The sequence below is a fragment of the Sesamum indicum genome, linkage group LG4 (assembly GCF_026168435.1).
Source record: "Sesamum indicum cultivar Baizhima isolate 11 linkage group LG4, ASM2616843v1, whole genome shotgun sequence".
Taxonomy (NCBI): domain Eukaryota; kingdom Viridiplantae; phylum Streptophyta; class Magnoliopsida; order Lamiales; family Pedaliaceae; genus Sesamum; species Sesamum indicum.
This window is the reverse complement of record NC_142660.1, coordinates 17,173,500-17,196,390: the sequence shown is the minus strand read 5'-3', so window position 1 is coordinate 17,196,390 and position 22,891 is coordinate 17,173,500. Positions and strand designations below refer to the sequence as shown.

The window sequence follows — 22,891 nt, the reverse complement described above, 5'->3', positions numbered from 1 at the left end:
AAAAAAGTTTTAAAACTGCACTTATACCCCTCAAAGAATTCTTTGTTTATACTTGACCCCCTTCCATTAGAATTTGTACGAAAAATAATAAAAAAAAAATAATATAATATTTTACTTTTGCACATTATTATGTATATTTTGTACTTATAAAGGGATAAATGCAATATCTTATGTGGCTTCATACCAATGGCCAAAAATCAAGCCCACTTCCTAGCCCAACAAGCTATAGTTAGAAGACCCAATGTTAACAAAGGCGCAAAGGGACCCTCTTCAGCCCCTTTTGTCGTCTGTAGCCTAAGAAGGTTTGTAGTCCAGAGAGTAGGTATATCCAGGAAACCCAAGATTCAGCCTGGCAGCCAGCTCGTCTGCCCTACTGGAAGACCTTCATTAAACCAGGCACCACAAGAAAACCCAAGGGGCAGACTCCTAGGGTAATAGACTCCTCATCCCGCTGAAGTCTCCTGATCAAGAAGGACTCCCACAAAATTCGTTGACCAGTAAGATAAGGGTGACAAAGAGGATTTATCCGTTGTCAACCACCTCCCTCAATCCACGAATGCCAGACCCCCCTCAGGTTGGGTGACCTCCCCTATAAAAGAAAGTTCAACCCCGCTAGACATGAGACGAATTTTTTAAGTACTCATAAGCAATCCTTATCATATCTCTATACTACTTACAATATTTTCATCATACGTTATCTCAATTCATTCTTATTTTTTCTTTTTAGTATCATTTTACCAAAATTTAAGACTAACTTAGGTACATAAGTAATAACACTTTTTCTCCAAGTTTCTTTTCCCGAGCATGTGAACGTTTTAACCCAACAAAGAGAGAACAAATCACATTTGATTGGACCCATGTGAACGCATCAAGTAGCACCATCTATGGGAATCAAAGAACTATGACGTGAGTACTAATGGAAATGCCTGCCGTGGAACAGACAGGTAACTCCTAGGTTTTCCAGGTTGTGCCCGTAGCACCCCTGGCCTCCGTTGGTGGGACAACGTCCCTAGATCTTCTAAACCTGTCGATCCTTTGATTGAACCTCCATCAACAACACCTCCTCGGACACGTCCTTAGGAGGATTGTCCCCTAGATTGTTAAGAACCATACAACAGATGATCATGGTGGCTATACGAGATTAAATGCGGCGATAGCACCAGCCAGTGTGGTAGTCCCGCCAGATGCCGGCATACTGGAGGAGGGGGAGGTGGTGCCCCCTGCCCGTGAACCTGTGGCCCTTGGATGACAAAGCCAACCCTTGCAACCTCAGGAGGGTGTCCCTCCCCAATAGCTCGTTCGCCTGGAGTGCCTTCGAAAGGGGCTTCAAAGATATCTAGTACCAGTTTATAGGAACACCCTTAGAGGAGCAGCAAGGTGTTCTCTTCATTGAGGGAGCCATAATGGATGAGCTCCCTTTGAATTGCCGAACTGCTACTATCGCAGACTACAATGGCACTACCGATCCTTAAAAGCACTTGTCATGCTTCAAGAACGGCCCTCCTCAACCGCTACACTAACGGGATTAAGTGTCGTGTCTTTGTTACCACTTTCTCTAGGGTAGCCTAGTAGTGGTTCAACCAACTGCCAGCAGGAGCAGTTGAGAGCTTCCAAGAGTTATGGTCCTTATTCCTACACCAATTTGCTAGTAGCTGAAAACACTGGAAGACGGAGCTCAGCCTCTTCTCAATCTCGCAAAAGGAAGGGAGTGCCTAAAGGATTATCTCCATCGATTCAACACAGCAGCATTAGAGGTGTCATCGGCCACACAGGAGGTCAAGCCTAGTGCTTTATCTCAATGACTTTTGGACGGGGATTTTTCCAAATCCTTAGCTAAGAAACCTACCTCAAGATTCGATACTCTCTTAGCTAGGCACAAAGTATATCAATCTGGAGGATGCCCAGGCTTCCAAGAGGAAAGACGCATTGAGAAGAGGACAAAATTCAAAGAGGAGGTCCCCTCCAAAAAACCAAAGGTGGAATACGAGGATAACAGATCACCCTTCCAAAGGACAAACCCCGTGTATACCCCTTTGAACGCTTCCATCACTCAATTGCTCATAACCATGGAGGGCAAGGGCCTGTTAGCATGGACTAGTACGACTAGGGATGGTCTTACTCGCCCCAATTTCGACAAATACTGTCACTTCCATAAAGATTATGGACATACTATCAAAGAATGAATAGATACCTGCAAGAGTTTGTTTGTTGGGAGAAGGCCTTGTGAACAGGCCCTTATAAAAAACGGGATCAAGACAAAGGAAAAGCTACAGAGGAATCTAGCTCGGAGTCCCTCAAGAAGGAAGCTCTTAAAATCTTCGAACTTGAGAAATCATGACAGTCACATGCACGTTAAGATAATTTAAACTATTTAAGTCTATGACATAGTGATTGATCGAATAGAAAATTATTTTTTATATTGATCAATTAAGTAAACGCATTTCAAGTATTAAACATAATTGTCTATATCAAAATGAAAACTAATGCTTAATTTTATATCCTATACTAAGATCGAGATACGGTACGATCCTTCCACATGTCCCATCCATTAGGAGATGTATATCTTCAGCTTTCCACCTTTCTTGGGCATGCTGATATCCTTTGAATCCCCGTGGCTTCCTAGGAGGCAACATGTATCCCTTCTTTGCACAAGCAGTACATTGGGTCGGTCTCACCCTCCTACGTCGCATCTGGACAAATGTGGGTCATCTCATTTTGGGTCGACTAGGTGCGTTATTGGACCAATTGGACTTGTTATTTTTAAAGAAGTGAAGGGTATCAGATAGTACTCCCAGTTTGACTCAACGTAGAGTTTAATAAAAATTTAGAATTTATAACCCGAGCTCACTCAAGGGCTCAGAAAGGACTCAATTTTCGGAAGACTGAACATAACCTGAATTTGAAAGAATGGAACGTTTATTATTGCTACAGAAATGAATGTAAGGCTAATTATTCAAAATATTCGTCTGACCGACGAATCCTGCCCTTCAGCTACAATGTAAAAAAGAATTCTGAGAGAAGTAGATGAATAGCAGACGTATATGTGACCTAAGGAGGAGCTCATCATTTACAAAATCAAGGATTAAAGGCAAAGCCAGAGTAAATCCTACGCTGGGAACTCTATTTTTGGGTGCCTGTTTATCTCCTCGCTAAGAAGCCGGGCCAGTAAGCTTTGGTCATCCGTGGAATTCTTGTTATATAAAAGACTGTACAGGGTCTGAAGTTCCTCCGGATTTGCCTTCTTAAATAGGCCACTCAGTATCTTGTCGACGCCAGGATTGCTTTTCCTGGTTTCTTCATCGTTCAAGGGCTCTGACTTCAAACAAGAGTTGCTATTACTTTCCACATAATGAGATTGCTGAGGGATCTGCATTAGGGGCCGTGATTTCCAGTAATCTGAACAGACACGATTCTGGTCCATAGCCTGAATTACCTGTTTAAGGAATGGTGAAATGCAGGAATGAGAGGGTGGGGGGGGGGGGGGGATGCGAATTCATAATCAGCTATTAAAAAAGAAAAGCTTTATTTTTAACTGGTAAGCAATTGAAAACTAAAAGATTCCATGTGGTACTCAACTAACTTCGACATACTGCATAAGGTTGGATCACCTAGAATCAAGAAATATAGAAAATCCTACTCGGGAAATTACAAATTGAAATACTTCACTAATTTTTCTGACTTCATGGGGTTCAAACTACAAAGTCCAGGTTAAAAACATGATAGGTTCAAGGACTTGCCTGGACAATTGCTGGAGAAGAAAAGCCAAACATTTCAATGCCATCCAGACTCCCCGGAGGCTGCAAAGGAGGAAGGTTTGCTGTTCCTAACTTATGCTGCTTTGCAATCTCCTGATTTACCCTTTCCCGCACCATTTCCCAGCATCTCGCTGCCGAGACATGCACAAATACTTCACTAGGACAATGTTCCACAGAGACCTAAAAAAAAGAAACCAGAACTACTAAAATTACTCGTTTGAGAAGAAGTGACAGATAAGAAGCCAACTAATCTCACACTGGATCCTGAAATCACTGGCACAACGTTAATGAGATGCAGTAGAAGTCGTCAGCCAAAACAAGAGGAAAAGGAAATATGCATTTTGAACTGGTGAGAACCTGGTGAATCAAATACATTTTGTGATGCAATACATTATATGATACACCAAAAGCTTAACTACCAAAATCTAATCACCATAAATAGAGGTCCAGTCCTTCCAGCATCCAGAATTTCAGAGACATAATAGCACATGTTAGTGGGATCCACAACATCTATGTATCTGACTCGACTCCTAAATCCTGCATCAAACAGAAAAAACAAGCTGATTTTTATTCAATCCAATAAAAGCTGTGCAGAAGCTAAGGTGCATGAATGATTTCTACAATTCATACCTTTCGGATAAATAGCTCGACTGTCGCACCACAACTTTCCTGCACGAACATTCCCAAAGTCCAGAGGCTCAACATTGCAATTAATTCTCCTAACTACTTTTGCAATACGAGGTCCCTTCTGGCGATAATATTTGTCCAAGATATTCTGAGAACCAGATGGGTTACATGATACAGTTTGGACATTGTCTATTGATTTTGACTCAATATCCAATTCCAGCTTCTTATTACTATCTCCATGAGAAGATCTTCCATCATCAATTTGTTGTGGTTTGTGGTCACTATCTGCATTTGCCTCATCACAATTGGGGGTCTCTTTCTTCTTTGGGGCATGTTTACTAGAATCTGAGTCTGTTGAGGGAAACTTAGAGCAAGAACTGCTTAGAGAATTGACCCCAAGATACCTTTCAGTTTCTGCTGCATGGTCTTCAACTTTTGGGCACTCTATACTGGAACCTTGCTTCAGTATATCAGGAATTACACACGGACCAGTAACAGTGGTTGTTGAGGCTGGATTCCGAATACAACTACTTAGACTAACCATATTGGCAGGGCAAACTGGCTTCTGAACACTTCCTGTATGCTTTTCAGAAGCCTCCTTTTCAACAGAAGGTTCTTTGCTAGGTTGATCTCCCTCATCATCACTCAGGAGGATGACATCTTTGTTTCCAGGATATGATAACTGGTTCCCTTCAGGTTTCTCTGACGCTAAATTTTCTTTACATGGTGGCTTGAGATCATTGACTTGAGAAAGTTGACATAATGAAGCTTTATATCTGGGAGCTGACTGTAAAAAGTTATCTTTTTTGCATGGCAGACAATGTTTTGCAACCTCAACTTTCTGGGAAAGTAAGTTTGATGATGCCTTCATGTTTTCCAGAGCCAATACCACCACAGGTGACTTCAGCTTCTGGGAAGAGTTTGGCCCTCCAGAATACTTTGTAGGATTCAGAAGACTCCCATCTGGTTGCCCTTTCTGCTCTTTTGAGGAAACAACAATAGGCAGTGAACTCATGTCACTTGGAGCTACTTGGGAGCCATACGATAATTTACCTAGGAGCCCAGGAATCTGCATATTGTCTCTGGAAACATAAGAACTTAGAGCAAGTCCAAGATCAAGCCTAGCCCATCGATATACTGCACTCAGTTTCCCCTCCAAAGCCTCAACCAAAATGTTTAATTCATTGATGTCATAACGAAAAAGGAAAAACTTAGCACCCCAGGAACAGGAGCATAACTGTTTTGCGTGGTGCAAGCATGCATATTTATCAGGTGAACAGTGGTGGCAACCTGCTGCTGATAGATGCAGATCAAAAAGGCATATGCTGCATTCCCTCTCACTATTAGCATCAAAGGAGCTCTCCATCTTCAGTGCCTGTGAGGATTTGCAAAGGAATTCCCTCTGCGATCGCTCCATCTCAACACGAGTCTAACCAAAGTAAAATATACTCTTTTAATTATACGATAAACAAAACACATATACTAATATATGGCATTTAACAAATGTTTTAAAGTTAAATTCATCTAGGTCCGGTAATATGACAAAGCCATGATAACAATTTGAAGAATAAACGCAATGAATAAAAGTTTCCTTCAGTCCTTGGTATGTCTCAATTCATGGATGCAGCACGAATCAAGTAACAGTGATATGAAAGCTAAACATAACCGTAGTTTCCAGAAATACCTTGAGTGCTTTTGATAAGATCCCCTCCTTTCCACAAACATCCTTCCATCTTAAATTGTTAGACGTGGACTTTCTTAGTAAATTATATTCCCAATTTGCTTTCACAGCTTCTCTAGCAGCACCAAGCAACAGTTTATCATGTGAAATGGAAGTTTTTCGGCCTTGCTCACGATAGAGCTGAATAGCATTCTGTCCATGTGGCAACCAATCAACAGGAGCAACATTAACTGCTTCAGCACAATTAAAACCGCAGTTAAATCCAGCATGATAAGCTCGAGGGAAGGTCAGGACAAATTCCCCAGGATTCTGAACACATCGATAAACAGGCACACCCTCAGATTTTAGAATTGAGGGAGAAAGTTGTGTGACCTGCACATTGTTTAAGATGTGAGTTGAACATCAAACTTCCGCATCAAACCAATCAAGCATTACGCTTTAAAATAGCAAGTTTTTTCCCCACCTCCCCAAGAAGGAATTTCAACTCCAAGCATTCTACCATCTTAATGGAACACAAGAAATGCGAAGAGAATGATTTAAGAATAATTCAAAGTCGTAACATATGCTGTTTTTTCATTTATTTACTGAGTACAGGATCATCTCATGCTTTGATCAGAATGAGAAAGTTATGCTGCCTATGATTAACCTTGGATACTCAGAGAATGGAAGGGACAAAACAGTAATATAGCCCTGATCATGGCTGTGTAAGTTAAATCATGTCAATAGCTAATAGTTACACAATTGGACAGTATGCAGAATCATTCCTGCGGCTCACATAAAATTTCACATAAGGCTTGGACCAGAACAATGAAACACTAAGCTCTAACAATGATAATTGCAGAAAGTTTAGTCCAAAAAACGCTGTAGTATAAACTAATTTTCACTGGATTAATCAAATTGTATCCATACTTGTTCCAACAGAACGTGGATCATAGTTCTTTTACTACTGTTTCCAAGTCATTCAACTGATGTTGGATCCATATTTGCAACAACAACATGAAATTCAGCATATATAATCACTATCCAGTGAACAACTACCAACTCCTGCAATTGTGGGATGTATTAGTCAGTTATCCAGCAAGACCTGTAGACAGCTGACATAAGAAAGCATATACACATGGACAAAACCAGACAGTGTGCGACTATATTGTATTGCTAAAATCTTAACCCAGTGTCTTATAAAGCAAAAATAATGCTTACAAGCTTATGAAGCAAGTCAGGCTGTTCTTCAAAGAGGTCTGGAAGATGTTTCCTCATAGCCGCCTCCAGTTTCAGGGCATCTGATCCTGGAACACCATACCACATCTTTGGATCCCCCCAGTGCATGTAATTCAATGAGTACAAGTGATGATCCTCAACATGCTGTTACCAATTAACAATATATGAGTAATGAAAATGGAGAAAATCAGAAACAGTGAATCATAAATCATGAAGCATTGCATTAAGAATAACTGATCAAACGAGGCAATAAGCAAGTTATTATGTTTGACACTCCTTCCGTTTGGAAAAAAGGTAGCATGTTTTCTTCAATTAGAGCTTATGGCAAGATGTTCATTCAGAAGGTATATGATACTTGTTGCAAAGGGAAAGAACCCCAAATGTTGATTAAGCACCCAAGATAAACGACTATCCCTCAAATACTACAAACGTTTACCACAAATATCTATAGAAGTACATCAATAGCAAACAAAGAACAATATTCATTAGGAACATTGGTCTTCATGTCTAAATTCAGCCTCTTTATTGAGCTTTATCATGCATACAGCTACTTTCCTAAAAGCTTATGTTTTCCAAAGTACAAGAAGCCCCAGAATTCAAAAACATAATTTGAGAGAATCGCTATGGAAGTGCCTTCAGTTTTCATACTATTCTATGACAGACAAAACCATCTAACACCATATACCAGGGTAATGAAGAGGATGCTTATCCTTACCCAACAAAATGAAGAAAAGCACATTCCTATGTACAGCCAAGGAACTAGCACACCTGATATATCACTGTCTTCAAATGACAGAACAGAACCAGGAAGCCTGGGGAAGTTATTCAAGTTCCAGCCAGAGTTAATATACTTTATGTCAGAAGCTGAATGAACTTGCTGAGCATTTTTAGGAAAGCCACTGCCAAATACTCCAGTTTCCAGATCAGCCCCATAAAGCACCTAAAAAGGAGCCAAACGATTAAAATTAAATTCAAAGTAAAAAGCCTCACATCAATTTTCCATTTAGAAAAGTAAAATGATAGGAGATGAACATTGTAAAATTACCTCGATTTCTTCTGTTGGTTTCTCCACCATCCGCCAATATTCTCCCTCAATATTCTCTACTGAAGGCTGCCACTGCTCCTCAACCATCATGCTGTTACATCCTGGGTCTGAAAAATTCTTGTTTCTACTAAAATACTGGGCCTTAAAATCATTAGCATACTTCTGAAATGTATCCAGAGTAAACTCTGGACCAGGTTCAAAGCCAAACCTCTCAGCCTCATACACTCCAACTACACATGCAGTTTTGATTTCCTCATTACTATTTTCATTATCAACTCCGCCTTTCATGCATCTTCTCTTTTTCCTCCTCTTGTTATGATTGGTTGGCAATATCTTTTTCATTGAATTCCGATTTTGAAGCTTGTCAATTCGCTGGATACGAGTTGTGAACTTCGAGTTCTCCCAAATATTCCTCTCCTTCAAAGGACAAGGAGGTTTCCAAGAAGGAGGTGGTACTATGCGGCAGATCCCATATGTTTCTGCTTTAGCGCGTATGCTTGAAATGTACTTTAAGGTGTCTTCAAACTCCTAGTGGCAAGCGAGTTTCACAAAACTAACATCAATACAATAAGTTTAAAAGCTAAAAGTAAAGCGAGGTCCAACGAAAACATAAAATCAAGAAACAAAAGGTCTAGCAAGAATCACTAGGGTCAAAATGTGGATAAACAAGCAATGAACGGGACAATAAGGACCTCTTCAGAAGGATAGAAGACGGGAGCCTCCTCAATATCGGGCCGGCGAGCTTCTTCTGGATGCCATTTTGCAGTTACCTGTTCCAAGATTCACATTAGATTAACATGTTTAACGGTATAGCAAGCAAAACGAACAACACTTTCAGCGTCCAACTAGCTCAGGCACTACAGATATGGCAGAATCCAGCTAGTAATAAAGCAATTTACACTTTGGGTACAACTCTCTGTTTGCAGACATGGTTTACTAAATAACATTCCTAAGCTATATAGGTCTGAGCACAATAAGCTTAGTTATAATAGGATGATATGAGGAATCCATTTGACCATATGTTCACAGAGTTGCATGTACAAATACATGGTACATGCATCTCTAGTGCCTGTTTTTCTGTACTTGCAAAATGAGATAGATAAATTTTGAAATACTCGCCTTCTGACAGTTGCTACAGGCTTCACACCCACGAACAACCCCTTTTGGGAGCTGGTGCCTCAAAAACATATGCTACAAATTTTAAGTGTATAAGAAACAAGAAGCTAAAATTAGAAATTCATTGAAAGAGAAAGTGAACATGTAACATTAAACTACACTTGACCAACCTGCTCAGACTCGTGTTCATCACCTGAACTGTTATCGAACTGGTTGTACTTTATTCCGAGCCTACGCCTAAGGGATTTCACGGTTTTTGAGTCGTCATTAGAATCAACCTCTTTCTCCAACTTGACTGTTAGTGATTCAACAGCACTAGCAGAGCTCGAGTAACCACTAACTTGATTATCCTCTGTCCTCTTTAGATTGAAGGGCACAAGTGACTCAAAACCAGGAGGAATTGAGGGAATTTCCATGCTATCTTCTTTGACACAAGGTCCAACAAGTTCTGTGCCCATTACAACTGAGAAGCACAAAAAATGGATTAGATTCCAGAACACCCAAAGCCTGAGTTGATATATCTATTAAATTATTCCAGAAAACTCGTTCAACATCAGGTACTTCCTAAATCGTCTTTTAAAAGTCTACATCAGCATGCTTAGCAATATAAACTTGGAGAACTAAATACCTTAACAGGAAATGCATTGAATAAAGTGAAAAAGTAAAACACAAAAACACAGTTTGGGTGATTCAAAATCAAGCAGAAACAGCCATTAGCGAACAAATCGTTGTGATAAGAAAAAAAGGACAGAGAAAGACAAGAAAGAAGTAAAAACAAATGAAAAATATAGATTCTGTACATAATGATATTTTATTTGCCAAGCAACACAAACACAAAGCAGTCCGTATCATGATATGCTATATCCTTCTTTACTAACCATCCCAAGATCAACCAACCATGTCAAGTCCACTGCCAGACCACAACCCCCCACCCACATTGATTTTCCACATAGTTGGTCAAGATCCTAAACAAGAATAGGAAGTACCTTTCCCTAATTAAGAATAAGCACTAAAATAAACTCACTTTGTTAAGGAGTGACTGTGCACCATTATCCCTTGATTGGCTCTGCCCCCCAGTGATTTATGTTTATGGCGACACAAAATAAAGAGGAAGCAAAACACAATGGCAAAACATGAAATGAAATCAAAACAAACCAACCATGAACTAATCATCTAAATTTTTTTTACCCTTTAATCAGATGAAACAGGTTTTTATAACAATGAGTCCAATATGATATAGATGCAATAAAGACCTCATAGTTGCGATTCTTCGCATAAACAAACATACAAATAGATTTAGCAATTTCTGAGTAGAAATATTAAGAAACCAGTCGTTCCTTCTCTTAGCAATTCCGTCATCTAGTCATGACTTTAACTTCAGTTACCAATCTACATGATAGATGCAATTTATTTCAGCTCCCTACTGCTTCTGGGTTCTATTAGCTCACATTCATTCCTTTCGAGTTATAGCACAAGCAATATGAAAGGAAGAACAAATGCAACCCTATAACTTATTTCATCTGGAGAATATATCTCGCAATCGCTCTCTGATTTCATTAGCAGCATCTGTTTTTTTCTTTCCCAATTAAAGCACCAGCTTAAAAAGAAAACCAATCATAACTCCAGATATTATATCAGGCTTTTACACTTTATCTGAACTTCTACGGACAGGTAAAATTAACTTCATGAATATTTTCCTACTCGAGTACTGCAATTTATTTATTTATTTATTAATTTAATATTTCAGTATAACAATCCCATGACCAAAAACCACTAATTATGAATAGAACAAGAAGGGCATCACCCTAAGCTTCTGATAACACCACCCAACATTTGCTGATGACAACCGAAAAACAGTACAGATCGCAACAGACAATTTAGATCTGGAAAAGCCAAATTAAAGACTCACAGATTCTGACTGAAGGATTTAGATTCCTTTTGATCTATAGCTGCTCAGACCGCCAAACCCTCCACCTACGGTGTCCAGAAGCACAAAAGCAATTCAAAATCAATTACATCTTCATTAAAGACAATCGTCAATAATCATGTAAAATATTAAGCCGACCATACCCTTAATCCAAAAAGAAAAAAATAATAAAAATAAGAGCGAAAAAAAGGGGGCATGTAAGACCCAATTCAGCAGATCTAACCCTAACCCTAATTCAACCACCAATTAACTTTTTAGTCACAGAAACAGCAACAAGTTTATAGATTATACCCGAGTATAAATTGAAAATACTGTCAATCCATTAATTAAACACTAAACCAAATTTTGAGATAAACCTCAACCTCAATCACAATTCATATTATATTATATCAACAGGTATTCTGGCTGGGCCTTGTTAGATTTCAAAGTGTGGATAAGGGCACTTACCACAGCAATTGCTATTTTTCAAATTATGGGAAGAAGAAAGTTCCAATATCTTGAAAAAATAAAACAAAATTCATTTATCCAATAACACAACATAAAAGTTAAACAGAAATAGGGGAAAAAAACCCCCAATCCAAGAACCCTATTTCAACTTTCTTTTTCACTTTGGGGTTAAAAAGAGAAAACTGCAAAATACATAGCTAAGTACTATACCAGAGTTGCTTTGTTATAAAACCATGTGCCCATGACCAAAACTATTTTCGTAGCATTTAACACCAAAGAAGAATTTGGTAATGTTAGTTTACAAGTTTAATTCAAAAAGTACTGAAGGGGAGTTAGACACTTTCGATCGCCAAACAATTAAGAAGGACCCATATTAAAATACTCCAAAGAATTCTGTATTTTTAATAGGAAATGGAATATGAAATTACCTGCTGGTGGTGGTATTTTTGATTTGTCAAAGTGGCGTGACGCGTGAGGACCTGTGTCTTTGGTCTTACAGACCTTTTCATTAAGCTTTTATTTCTTTTCCTCAACTCCGCAATTTTCTAGTTACTAGGATTTAAATGGCTTAAATGTGATTTGCCCCCTGAATATGTGAAATGAATAAATATTTTTTTATGGAAAAACTTAATAAAATTATTTCTTATTTATAATTTTGATAGGGATAGTTTGTATTATTTTTTATTTATAATTTCGATAGGGATAGTTTGTATTATTTTTTACAATACGGAGATAATTCGTTATTTTATTTTTCATATGTGATTTTTTTTAGGCATGAACGTACTATGTAAAAGTTCAAATATCTAATGAATGTGTAATTTTTTAATTTTTTTTTCTTGTCTTCTTTTATATAGATAATGTTCAAATTAAAGGCAATAATTTCACATCGCTGGGATTGAAATCCGCTAAGGGCTCAGTAGGCCGCATAAGTTTTGGGCTTGTGATCATCTAATAGGGGGCATGCTAGGCTTATGTTTTGCATGTGATGTGTTTTAATTAATGCATTTAATATATTTGATATATTTATCATGCAAGACTTAATAATATGTGATGAGGTTTCGATCATACTTAATCCTAACTCTCACTTGGTTAGACCAAATTTAATATTAGACCCAAAATGGAATTGAAGCAAAGTATTATTTATTCCAAGTCTTCCATCCATGAAAATGTGGTGAGAAATCTGATTCCACCCAAGCGTGGTCTCACGAGTTGTGACACGTTTAGATTGAAATAAAGCTGTGCTATTATTATGAATGAAGTGAATACGTTTCCATTTCCTGTCTCACGAGTCATGCGGGGCGATAATACTACTATGATTTGGTTGATGGCTTGAGTCTAATGCTAAATAATATGATTCGCTTGGAGTCCTTGAAATCATATGAAGAGGCGAGGCAAAAAATTTTGGGGATCTCGTAGGACGAAAATGGTATTGAGTACCTCCCACAAGGTTATTTTTCATGTGAATTGTAAAAGTGGGGCATGAAAAATTTCGCTTGTGGATTCCAAGCCCACTAGAAAATAATTTTTCGAAACCCCATTTAAGAGTGATGGACTTTTGTAGTAATAGTGGGAGAGGTTAATGACTAAATACCAAGTTTTAATTTAAACACAATATTATGATATCTATACTCGTGGCAAATATATTTGATGGAACCAACTATTCAAATTGGTTGAGAAATTTGAGGGTAGTCCTCGATTTTGAGAACTAGACTTACGTACTGGATAAGTCTTTACGTCAGACTTTGTCAGAAGGGTCCTTGGCTGGAGAACGTTTGACGTTCGAGAAATTCAAAAAGTGGCTTGAGGATAACCGGAAAGTCTGCAGTATCGTATTGGGCTCAATGGCTAACGAGATACATAAATAGTATGAGAGGTATGATGATGTTTGATCGGTAATGCTCCACATGAAAGATATTTTTGGAATACTGGATCGGTATATTAGATTTTCCGCGACGAAAGCATTCTTTGACGCCAGAATGATTGAAAGATCGTTTGTATGTGAGCATGGAGTAATGATACTATTCCTTGTGGAAAAACTCAAAAACCTCCATGTTGATTTGAGAGGGAGATACGTACGTATATTGACGTGATGTTATAGTTGCTACCTCCCTTATTCGACCAACTTAGTGTCAATTAGATCATAAATGGGCTTGATAAACGTAACATCCATAAACTTTGTGCATAATTATGGAACAAATTGGTAATAATTAAAAAATTAAATTTAATCACAAATAAATTATAGGTTGAAATTTGAATACATTAAAAGTGGAAAAGACTAAATTGGGGCTTTATAAAATATTTGAGGTCAAATTAAATAAGTTAAAAAATTTAAGTACTCATTTGTAATTATTATGAAAAATATATTTAAAAAAAATGGACAAGAAGACAAAGAGTGAGGCAGTTGTGCTTCGCAAATTCCTATCTATGCTCTCTCTCTCTCTCTACATATATATATATATATATGTAAATATAAATCAAAATAACCAATGCCTTAATTTCACTTCATTTCCTGATCAAAGTCATTTCCTTTACTGCGGAGACTCGCAAACGAAAAAGGTAATTAACATTTATTCCTCTAAATTCTCAATTAATTTAAAATAATTATATTATCTAATTAGTATATTTATTAAATGTTATTCCTATTATCCGATTTAATATTTAATAAAAAAAATTAATGAATTCAAGTATTTATAAATTATTGATTGATTAAATATTTTATTTGCTTTAAGAATGTTATTAGTTGGCTTTCGTGGAGCCGTTACAAAACATATAAAACGTATATATAAATTACAGATTTTTTCCCATTAAAAAAGTTGTTTCAGAAAATAAAAACCTGTTCCATTTAATATTATAACCATCTAAAGAATTCGTTCCAAAAAAAAATATTTTCCATTTCAAAACATGCCACTAAAATTAATTTTTTAAACATATTCAAATTGGATGTGAATTTTAATTTTATTTGTGTACTTACTAGCAAGAAAATAATGTTTTTTTTATATTTAGAGTTCTCTTTTTTTAAGTACAGAAATGTAAACTTTAGTGGAATTTACTGGAGAAGTAAATTGCTTTATTTTAAGAAATGGAAATTACACTCCCCTTCCCTGAGGTTTGGTGTAGTTACATGTAGATCCCCTATAGTTTGGGAAATTACATCTAGCACCCTTGAAATTTGCTTTTGTCTAACAAATAAGTTCTTCCGTTAGTCAAAATTCAGCGAATTTACTAATATTAACAAAAATATTGAATGAAAATTGATATCTACTTTTAATTGACTTATTGTAGGTTAAACAATTCTTCTCGGACGAAATTACCCTTATAACGGTGAAGATATACCTCATCACATGCATTAACGTGTGAATATGTATGAGGGTAATTTGATCATAAAAAGATTTACTTGACCTGCTATAGGTCAGTAATAAGTTGATTGAGGGTAAATATAATTTTTTTTCAATTTTTTTATTGATATCAGCAAATTCGGTGAATTTTGACTAACGTGAGACTTATTTGTTAGACGAAAGCAAATTTCAGGGGTGTTAGATGTAATTTCCCAAACCACAGGGAGTCTACGTGTAATTATGTCAAACCTAAGGAGAGGAAGTGTAATTATCCCTTTAAAAGATATGGAAGATAAATTACTATTTTTTTATAACGAAATAATTTACTTATTTATAATATTACAAAAATATATATATAGCTATTCAGCCCCGCAAAAATCCTTAAATACTACAAGTAGTTCTGAATGTCTTTTTGAATTTTGATTATCCAATTCCATCTATTATTAGGGAGTAGATCTTTCTAGATCTTCCAACGAGAGCTATTCTTTAGAGGACGCACAGGCATTTGGATCCCCTTCCAAGAACTGTTCAAATTAGCAAGTAACAGAATGCAGGCGTGGCACATACGCCTCATTCAGTACGTAATTTGTTAATTGCCAATATAGTCGTTCTAAGATTTAGTGATCATAATTAAATAAAATCGACACAAAAAATATAGATTTTTTATTAAAAAAATTATTTATCATGGATAAGAGCTATAGTGAAAATATTTTCCGTAACTTTTATCCATGATAAATGTTTTAACCATCCTCGCACATACCACTGCGAACAACCGTTGCATGATTATAGCCAATAACTATTTGCTATGGTTATTTATTTTTAACCATGGTAATTAGTCATGGTTAAATGTTGTATTTTTCTGTAGTGATGGTTAGATAATTGGTCACAAATTAATTAATTATAAAATAAATAATTTTTCAAAATAATTAATTTTGAAATAACTGATTTACGAAAAATGATTATAAACATTTTAATTAACAATTTTATAAGTAAATGTACAAATGCATATTTTAGTTAAATTCAAAAACTAATTAACTCCATTTTTTAAAAATTAACGAAAGAATTAAAAATTAATTAATAGATATAATGGTTCATTAGATAAAAATAATGACGTGGGATTAAAAGTCATAAATAGTATTTTCTTTTTTTATCTTTTGATTGAATTATCAAACGTATAAACATAAAATATACATATCAAACACAAAAAATCAGTCAAAAACGAAGCGCGTGAATAACACAACAAAGTCGGAGAGGGGTTAAATACTATTTGTACGGGCAAAATATTTTTTTAGTCCCATATAATAAGAATACAATTATTTTTGGTACCACAACTTTAACAGATGACGCTTTTAGTACTATAAAATTTAAAATTATGTCTTTTTAGTCCTAAAAAAGTCATATGCATTGTTAGGGATGAAAAATCCAAATTACCCTCCTGAAATATGAAAATGGGCAAAAAAAAAAAATTTGAAAAAAAAGGAAAGCATATTACCCCCGTCTACTAGGCAATGTAGTTCACTCGCCCATTTTGCAAATGATTTAACTATTTTAGTTAAACCAATCGCAAAAATGGGCGAATGAACTACACTGCCCTGCAGGGTATATGCTTCTTTATTAAAAGATTAGAGAGGTTTTTTTTTTTTTTCTTTTTCAGGGTGATTTTTGTCATTTTTCGATAGTTTAGGAGGGTAATTTGGATTTATCCCAGACTAAAAGGACGTTGTGATTTAGCCGCAAACAACGCATTTTTAGCATGAAATCCACACCGCACATGATCTTTCGAGACTAATAACGCGTGATTATAAATTTTATGTGACTAAAAGTCAGACCCGCCCATACTTATGATACCAAAAAAAAATCTACCCTTATTTTATGGGACTAAAAAAGTATTTTACCCGTCTCGTTTACAAAATATGGGGCAAATTAAGTGAATTCTTATACTTATTTGATTTTACACCAAAGTAATTTGTATTTAACAATAGGAAAGAGAAAGAGAATTACGTAAAGAAGAAAATGAATGTAAAATGTTTGAGAGAGCAAGAAAAAAGGAATGGAGTGAATGAATTGAGATGAAATGAGCGTAGAAGCATAAAAATAGGAAGTGGGATGCGGCCACCACCGATTTCAAATTCTAGAGAATGGAAATAGAACGATGACCCAACCAACCTTTTGCCCTCCACCGTTCATTCATACTACTTAATTATAACACATTCCCTTTATATAAACAGCTCAACTCACTATTCCCAAATTCGCTAACTGCAGACATATACATACATACATACACAGTCCTCTCCTCGTCTCTTCCCATCTGTTTACCCTCCAAGAATTTGCACTTTTCAAAAGGTATACACATAGTTTTGCATTTTCATTCTCATTTTCTAGATTGTTGCTTGTAATTGTTAATGGAAAAATTCTTGCCCGAATCAGATTTGATTGAATGTTCGGCGGATCGAATTGGGTTCGGGCTAGAATTTTTGGTGTAGTGTAGTGTAGTGTAGTGTAGAGTGACATGCATGTGCATGTGCAGCTTCATTTTGGGGTACTTACTGAAACTTACTAATTGAGTACAGAAAGTAGTATAAGATGGCAGAAGCGGAGGACATTCAGCCTCTCGTGTGCGACAATGGGACAGGAATGGTTAAGGTACATACATGTAATCTAAAATTTCTGGGCATGCAATGTCGCAATGCTTTGTTCACTAATAGCCAGAGGCTGCTTTTTGTACTGGTTGTAGGCTGGATTTGCTGGAGATGATGCTCCACGAGCTGTATTCCCTAGCATCGTCGGGCGCCCCCGTCACACTGGAGTTATGGTGGGTATGGGGCAAAAGGATGCGTACGTTGGAGACGAGGCTCAATCCAAGCGTGGTATTTTAACTCTCAAGTACCCGATAGAGCATGGGATAGTGAGCAATTGGGACGACATGGAGAAGATATGGCATCACACGTTCTACAATGAACTTCGTGTTGCCCCAGAGGAGCACCCCGTCCTCCTAACTGAAGCACCTCTCAATCCCAAGGCTAATAGGGAGAAGATGACTCAGATTATGTTTGAGACGTTCAACGCTCCGGCCATGTACGTCGCTATTCAAGCCGTGCTTTCCCTGTATGCTAGTGGTCGTACTACTGGTAAGATAAGCTTTCAATGTGATTGATGTACAATTTAGAATGATGAGATGTTGTTAGGATTTTTGAGCTAGTGATGGCAGCTTCCAAAGGGTAATTTCCTATTACATTTCCTGCTTAGGTATTGTGTTGGACTCTGGTGATGGTGTGAGCCACACCGTCCCTATCTATGAGGGCTACTCCCTCCCACACGCCATCCTTCGTCTCGACTTGGCTGGCCGTGACCTTACTGATTACTTGATGAAAATCCTGACCGAACGTGGCTACTCTTTCACCACATCCGCGGAGCGTGAAATTGTGAGAGACATGAAGGAGAAGTTATCTTACATTGCTCTAGACTATGAGCAAGAACTTGAGACTGCAAAAACTAGTTCTTCGGTTGAGAAGAGCTTTGAGCTGCCAGATGGGCAGGTGATCACCATCGGCAATGAGCGATTCCGGTGTCCCGAGGTTCTGTTCCAGCCCTCAATGATCGGAATGGAAGCAGCTGGCATCCATGAGACTACATACAACTCCATCATGAAGTGCGATGTCGACATCAGGAAGGACCTTTACAGCAACATCGTACTCAGTGGTGGTACTACCATGTTCCCTGGAATAGCTGACAGGATGAGCAAGGAAATTACAGCCTTAGCTCCAAGTAGCATGAAAATTAAGGTTGTTGCTCCTCCTGAAAGGAAGTACAGTGTCTGGATTGGGGGCTCCATCTTGGCATCTCTCAGCACTTTCCAACAGGTAATTAGGGTCTTACACAACACATAATTAATTGATGATGGAACATATATCGATCCTTCACATATTCTAATCCAATCATATTTTGTACAGATGTGGATAGCAAAGGCTGAATACGATGAAGCAGGTCCATCAATTGTCCACAGAAAGTGCTTCTAATCAGGCACTACAAAGAGCTACGTACCAATTATTTGATTTTTTGTTTTATTTTATTTTATTCAAGATTTTCGACGTTTTCTTTAGGAGAACATTATAAGAAATTTCATTTTTCGTAAGGAAGAGTTTTTTATAATAAGTGTAATTTTTGTCACAAGATGCTTGGGCAGCGCAGTGTGCTCGTTATGAGTCTTGTCCTCCGAAGCCCGATGCTAAAAGTTCTTGTAATGAATTTCCCCTTCGTTGCCACGGTTTTGGTAACAGAAGTGTTTCCTTGCAATAGCATTCGTTCTAGTATCGTTACGAAAATTTGTGCTCATGTTATGGAAGAGAAGACTTTCGTTTTCGGTACATAATTTTATAATACCAGTACGAATTACGTGTTTCCTATACTATTATCTTGATAAAATGATTACATTATTTAAAAATTTAATCAAGTAAAACTATAAAATATTTCATAATTAAGAAATATTATTTTGAAATTCAATAAGTACTTTATAAATGCTATGATTCTATTCATTAAGCTTAATGAGTATGAACTTTTAAAATTCATTATAGTAAAAGCTATCGATTCGATGAAATTTAAAAAGCTAAATAAAAATATAATTATATAAGTGGTTCCGTAAACACATAGTTTCATTATTTTTTTTACTTGTTCGATATTATTGGTAAGAGAAATCCTCTTGATGGTTTCATAGATCTCGAGTTTTCTCGATAAAATTATTAATTATCTCCCATATGCATGCTTGGCATTTGAATTTCAATCGTTTAATATTTCCATCATCTTCCCAAGATACTGCATCATATTTTTTATCAATTTATGTATTGACTTTATTAAACATTTCTTAGAATTTTAAATCAATCAAGATTAAGTGAGTTAATTTAGTATTTTACTTTTGATTTCCTTCTTTAATAGGGAATGTATCCTTGTAGTTGCATTGCAACATTTAATTTTTTATTTAAAAAACATAGGAAGGTAAATTGCTGCATTTTAGAAAATACAGGGAGATAAATTATTTTTTTTTTCATAAAGGAGTAATTTACTCATTTACAATATCACAAGAAGTTGCTTGTATTTTTCTTCTATTTTGATTGGATGTTGATATTACACAAAATAAATTATTTTATTTTTAGTCTACATAATACAATTGTAGCTCTCAATACGTACAAATGAGTTAGAACTTTTCTAATTTTTATCTCTCTCTTCAAAATCCAATGTATGCAAATGAACTAAGGAGGATATATTTATAATATTTGGTAAATAAGAAAAGTTATCTTCTTCGTTCATTTTGTCCAAATTTCATTTGATAGGGTTAAAGTTGGTAACTGCATTTTAGTAATATCCCTTTGTAGCCATTTTATTAATGTGTTTCTTGATTTATGCTCCTCATTAATATACTGATGACGAAATTATGCTTCATAAATATTGCAAAAGATGTGACTCGCAATTTAATTAATTGTGATTATGAAATTTATGCCAGTTGAAATCTTTCATATCAATTGCCCACTCAACTCCCAAGCATTTTGTAATCCCAAGAATTTTGGGAACAAAATACTTACATTATTATGTTTGAATTTGTGTTTTAGTTGTTTTGTTTTGTGTTTTGGAAATAAAGAGAGAAAAATAGAGATAAGTGAGTGTGTGTTGAAAATATATGATATGTTTGGATTTGTGTTTTGGGAAAATTTAAAATATTTTAAAATAAGTGGTGTAAGTTTGATGTTGGGATTTGGGAGACAAAAATCACTGTTCAATTTCAAATCATATATTTTATATATAAATATGTATATATATAAATATTTTATGTTTAATGTTGTACTTTTGGGAGACAAAAATTGTTGTTTATTGTCAAATCATGTCTGTTTTATATTATGTATATATACATATTATATATAAAAAGTTGAAAAACAGAAAAACACGCAGATAAGGTGTAAAAACACAAAAACAAACATTAAGGCTTTGACAATAAGTGGTTGTCGATTGGTTGTCTAATAGTCGAGGTCAAGTGCGCAACGGCTCCATCCCGAAAGAGCCGAAGCTTGCGGTGGAAGTGCGCAACTGCCCCACCAGACGCGCCAACAATCAAATGATTAGCTAGAATGCCCTAGAGACGACCGAATTGTGGCCTAAAGTCAGGTATGAATTTCTTTTAACAATAGGAATAAACAGTTAAGACATTCTAGCTATTATATATATTTTATCATAATCGTAAGTTGTACCTATTAGTATTACTTTTCTTCCATAATATTATGGTAAAAAATAAAATACGAGAAAGTACAATCTAAAAAATAATTATCGAATCTTAAAATTCAAATTAAATTATTTAATTGGAAGTTACTCATATTAATTTTCAAAAGCACTTCTAATTAATAAGATAGATAAGTTTTACTTAAAATTTCATTATATTAATTTATTTTTATTTTTATCTTTTGAAGTTTATATTAGTATTTTATATATTATTCAGACGCCATTCCATTTTAAATTTAACGGTGCCCTATTATCTTAAAGTATTTAAAAATCTCTTCTAACAAATTAATCACATAGAAATATTATTTTTTGATTTATTTTTTATAATGGATATATTTATCATTGTTGATCTAAGTAGTTTAGAGGTATATATTAGGATTATTAAATAGTCTATCGAAAAAAAATTAAATTTCACAATTAATAGAATGTATAAACTTAAAACTTTCATTACAAGTAAGAACGATAACTAAACATTAAACACTCAATCATGGATCTATTCAGTCTCGTAATCCTCATCAAAGCTATATTCGTCATCAGATTCACCATTTGTTGAACGGGATGTACTTACTCCCTGTTGACGTGCCACAGAAAGATCAACAACTAATTGTATACCATTTAGATCATGTAGGTTGTACGTTTGGTTGTCTATAGTAGCATCTGGAGTAGATATGGTTTCCTCTAGCTGATATGTGACTTCGGCCGATCAAGAGTCATCAATTATTCTTTGAGCTTACACTCATCCAATCGGCTTTGTCTCTCTTCATGCTCGGGTACTCTGTGTAGTATACTTGTATTGCTTGTTGCGCCAGAATTAATGATTCTTTCTTTTGCTACACCTCTTGAAATTTTCATCAACAAGTTGATAACGACCGTGTATTTTTATACCTCTTACCATGTCGATCTAACAATACTTCAACATAACAATGTCCATGTCCGGAATAAGTGGGTAATCTAACTAAATTATCTCTTCGAGTATCCTATCGAAGTTACTGTTTGTGTCTGTATATGATGAGCTTTCACATACACCCTGTATTTCATAGCTGACTTGTCTACATTGTGATGTTCAGTGTGAAAATTGTAACCATTCACGAAGTAACACTGGAACGTCTTCACCTCTGCCCTAGGATCCCAATAATACAACTTCAACAACTTGTTAATTCGTGTAGTTCAATTCAGATTTCACCAGCAATTCACATAGAAAAGACAATTTATGAATGATGTTTCACACTAGTTATAACACAATATACGAGGTTTGACACTTACACAACATATGAACCAATCCGTGAATTCAGTTGCTACTAGTTGATCGATGTTTAGGTCCTCCAAATGGTGATGCTCGTAGAGTTCATTTTAAAACGACCTTTTTTTTATTAAGAAAAGGATATATATAAATATATGTGTTCAAACTCTCAATATTTGAAAAAACTATCACTATCTATACACTTATTTGTAGTATGGCGTGACTACTTCACAGTTGCA

General features: G+C 35.9%; 2 protein-coding genes across 8 annotated transcripts; one reads left to right on the top strand and one right to left on the bottom strand.

Moving 5' to 3' along the window:
* Window positions 1-2,898: 2,898 nt before the first annotated feature.
* On the bottom strand, window positions 2,899-12,325 carry PKDM7D (Transcription factor jumonji (jmj) family protein / zinc finger (C5HC2 type) family protein). 7 transcript variants are annotated; one of them, XM_011103311.3, is made up of 13 exons: window positions 12,245-12,325; window positions 11,352-11,416; window positions 9,613-9,905; window positions 9,446-9,517; window positions 9,019-9,096; window positions 8,327-8,854; window positions 7,997-8,221; window positions 7,264-7,425; window positions 6,067-6,435; window positions 4,386-5,811; window positions 4,189-4,292; window positions 3,738-3,935; window positions 2,899-3,433 (listed from the first exon to the last, which is right to left on the bottom strand). In XM_011103311.3, the coding sequence occupies exons 3-13, from the start codon at window positions 9,898-9,900 to the stop codon at window positions 3,107-3,109; spliced, it is 3,777 nt and encodes a 1,258-aa protein (XP_011101613.1). In that variant the 5' UTR covers window positions 9,901-9,905; window positions 11,352-11,416; window positions 12,245-12,325; the 3' UTR covers window positions 2,899-3,106. The 7 variants fall into 7 exon arrangements, with proteins under 7 accessions (XP_011101613.1, XP_011101609.1, XP_011101610.1 ...); XM_011103307.3 differs by lacking the exon at window positions 12,245-12,325 and adding an exon at window positions 12,027-12,193; XM_011103308.3 differs by lacking the exon at window positions 12,245-12,325 and adding an exon at window positions 11,817-12,003.
* Window positions 12,326-17,414: 5,089 nt separating this feature from the next.
* LOC105179664 (actin-1) lies at window positions 17,415-19,408 on the top strand. Its single transcript, XM_011103306.3, has 5 exons — window positions 17,415-17,494; window positions 17,722-17,794; window positions 17,886-18,279; window positions 18,398-19,011; window positions 19,102-19,408. Exons 2-5 carry the CDS (start codon window positions 17,735-17,737, stop codon window positions 19,165-19,167), a joined length of 1,134 nt encoding a protein of 377 aa, XP_011101608.1. The 5' UTR covers window positions 17,415-17,494; window positions 17,722-17,734; the 3' UTR covers window positions 19,168-19,408.
* Window positions 19,409-22,891: the final 3,483 nt, after the last annotated feature.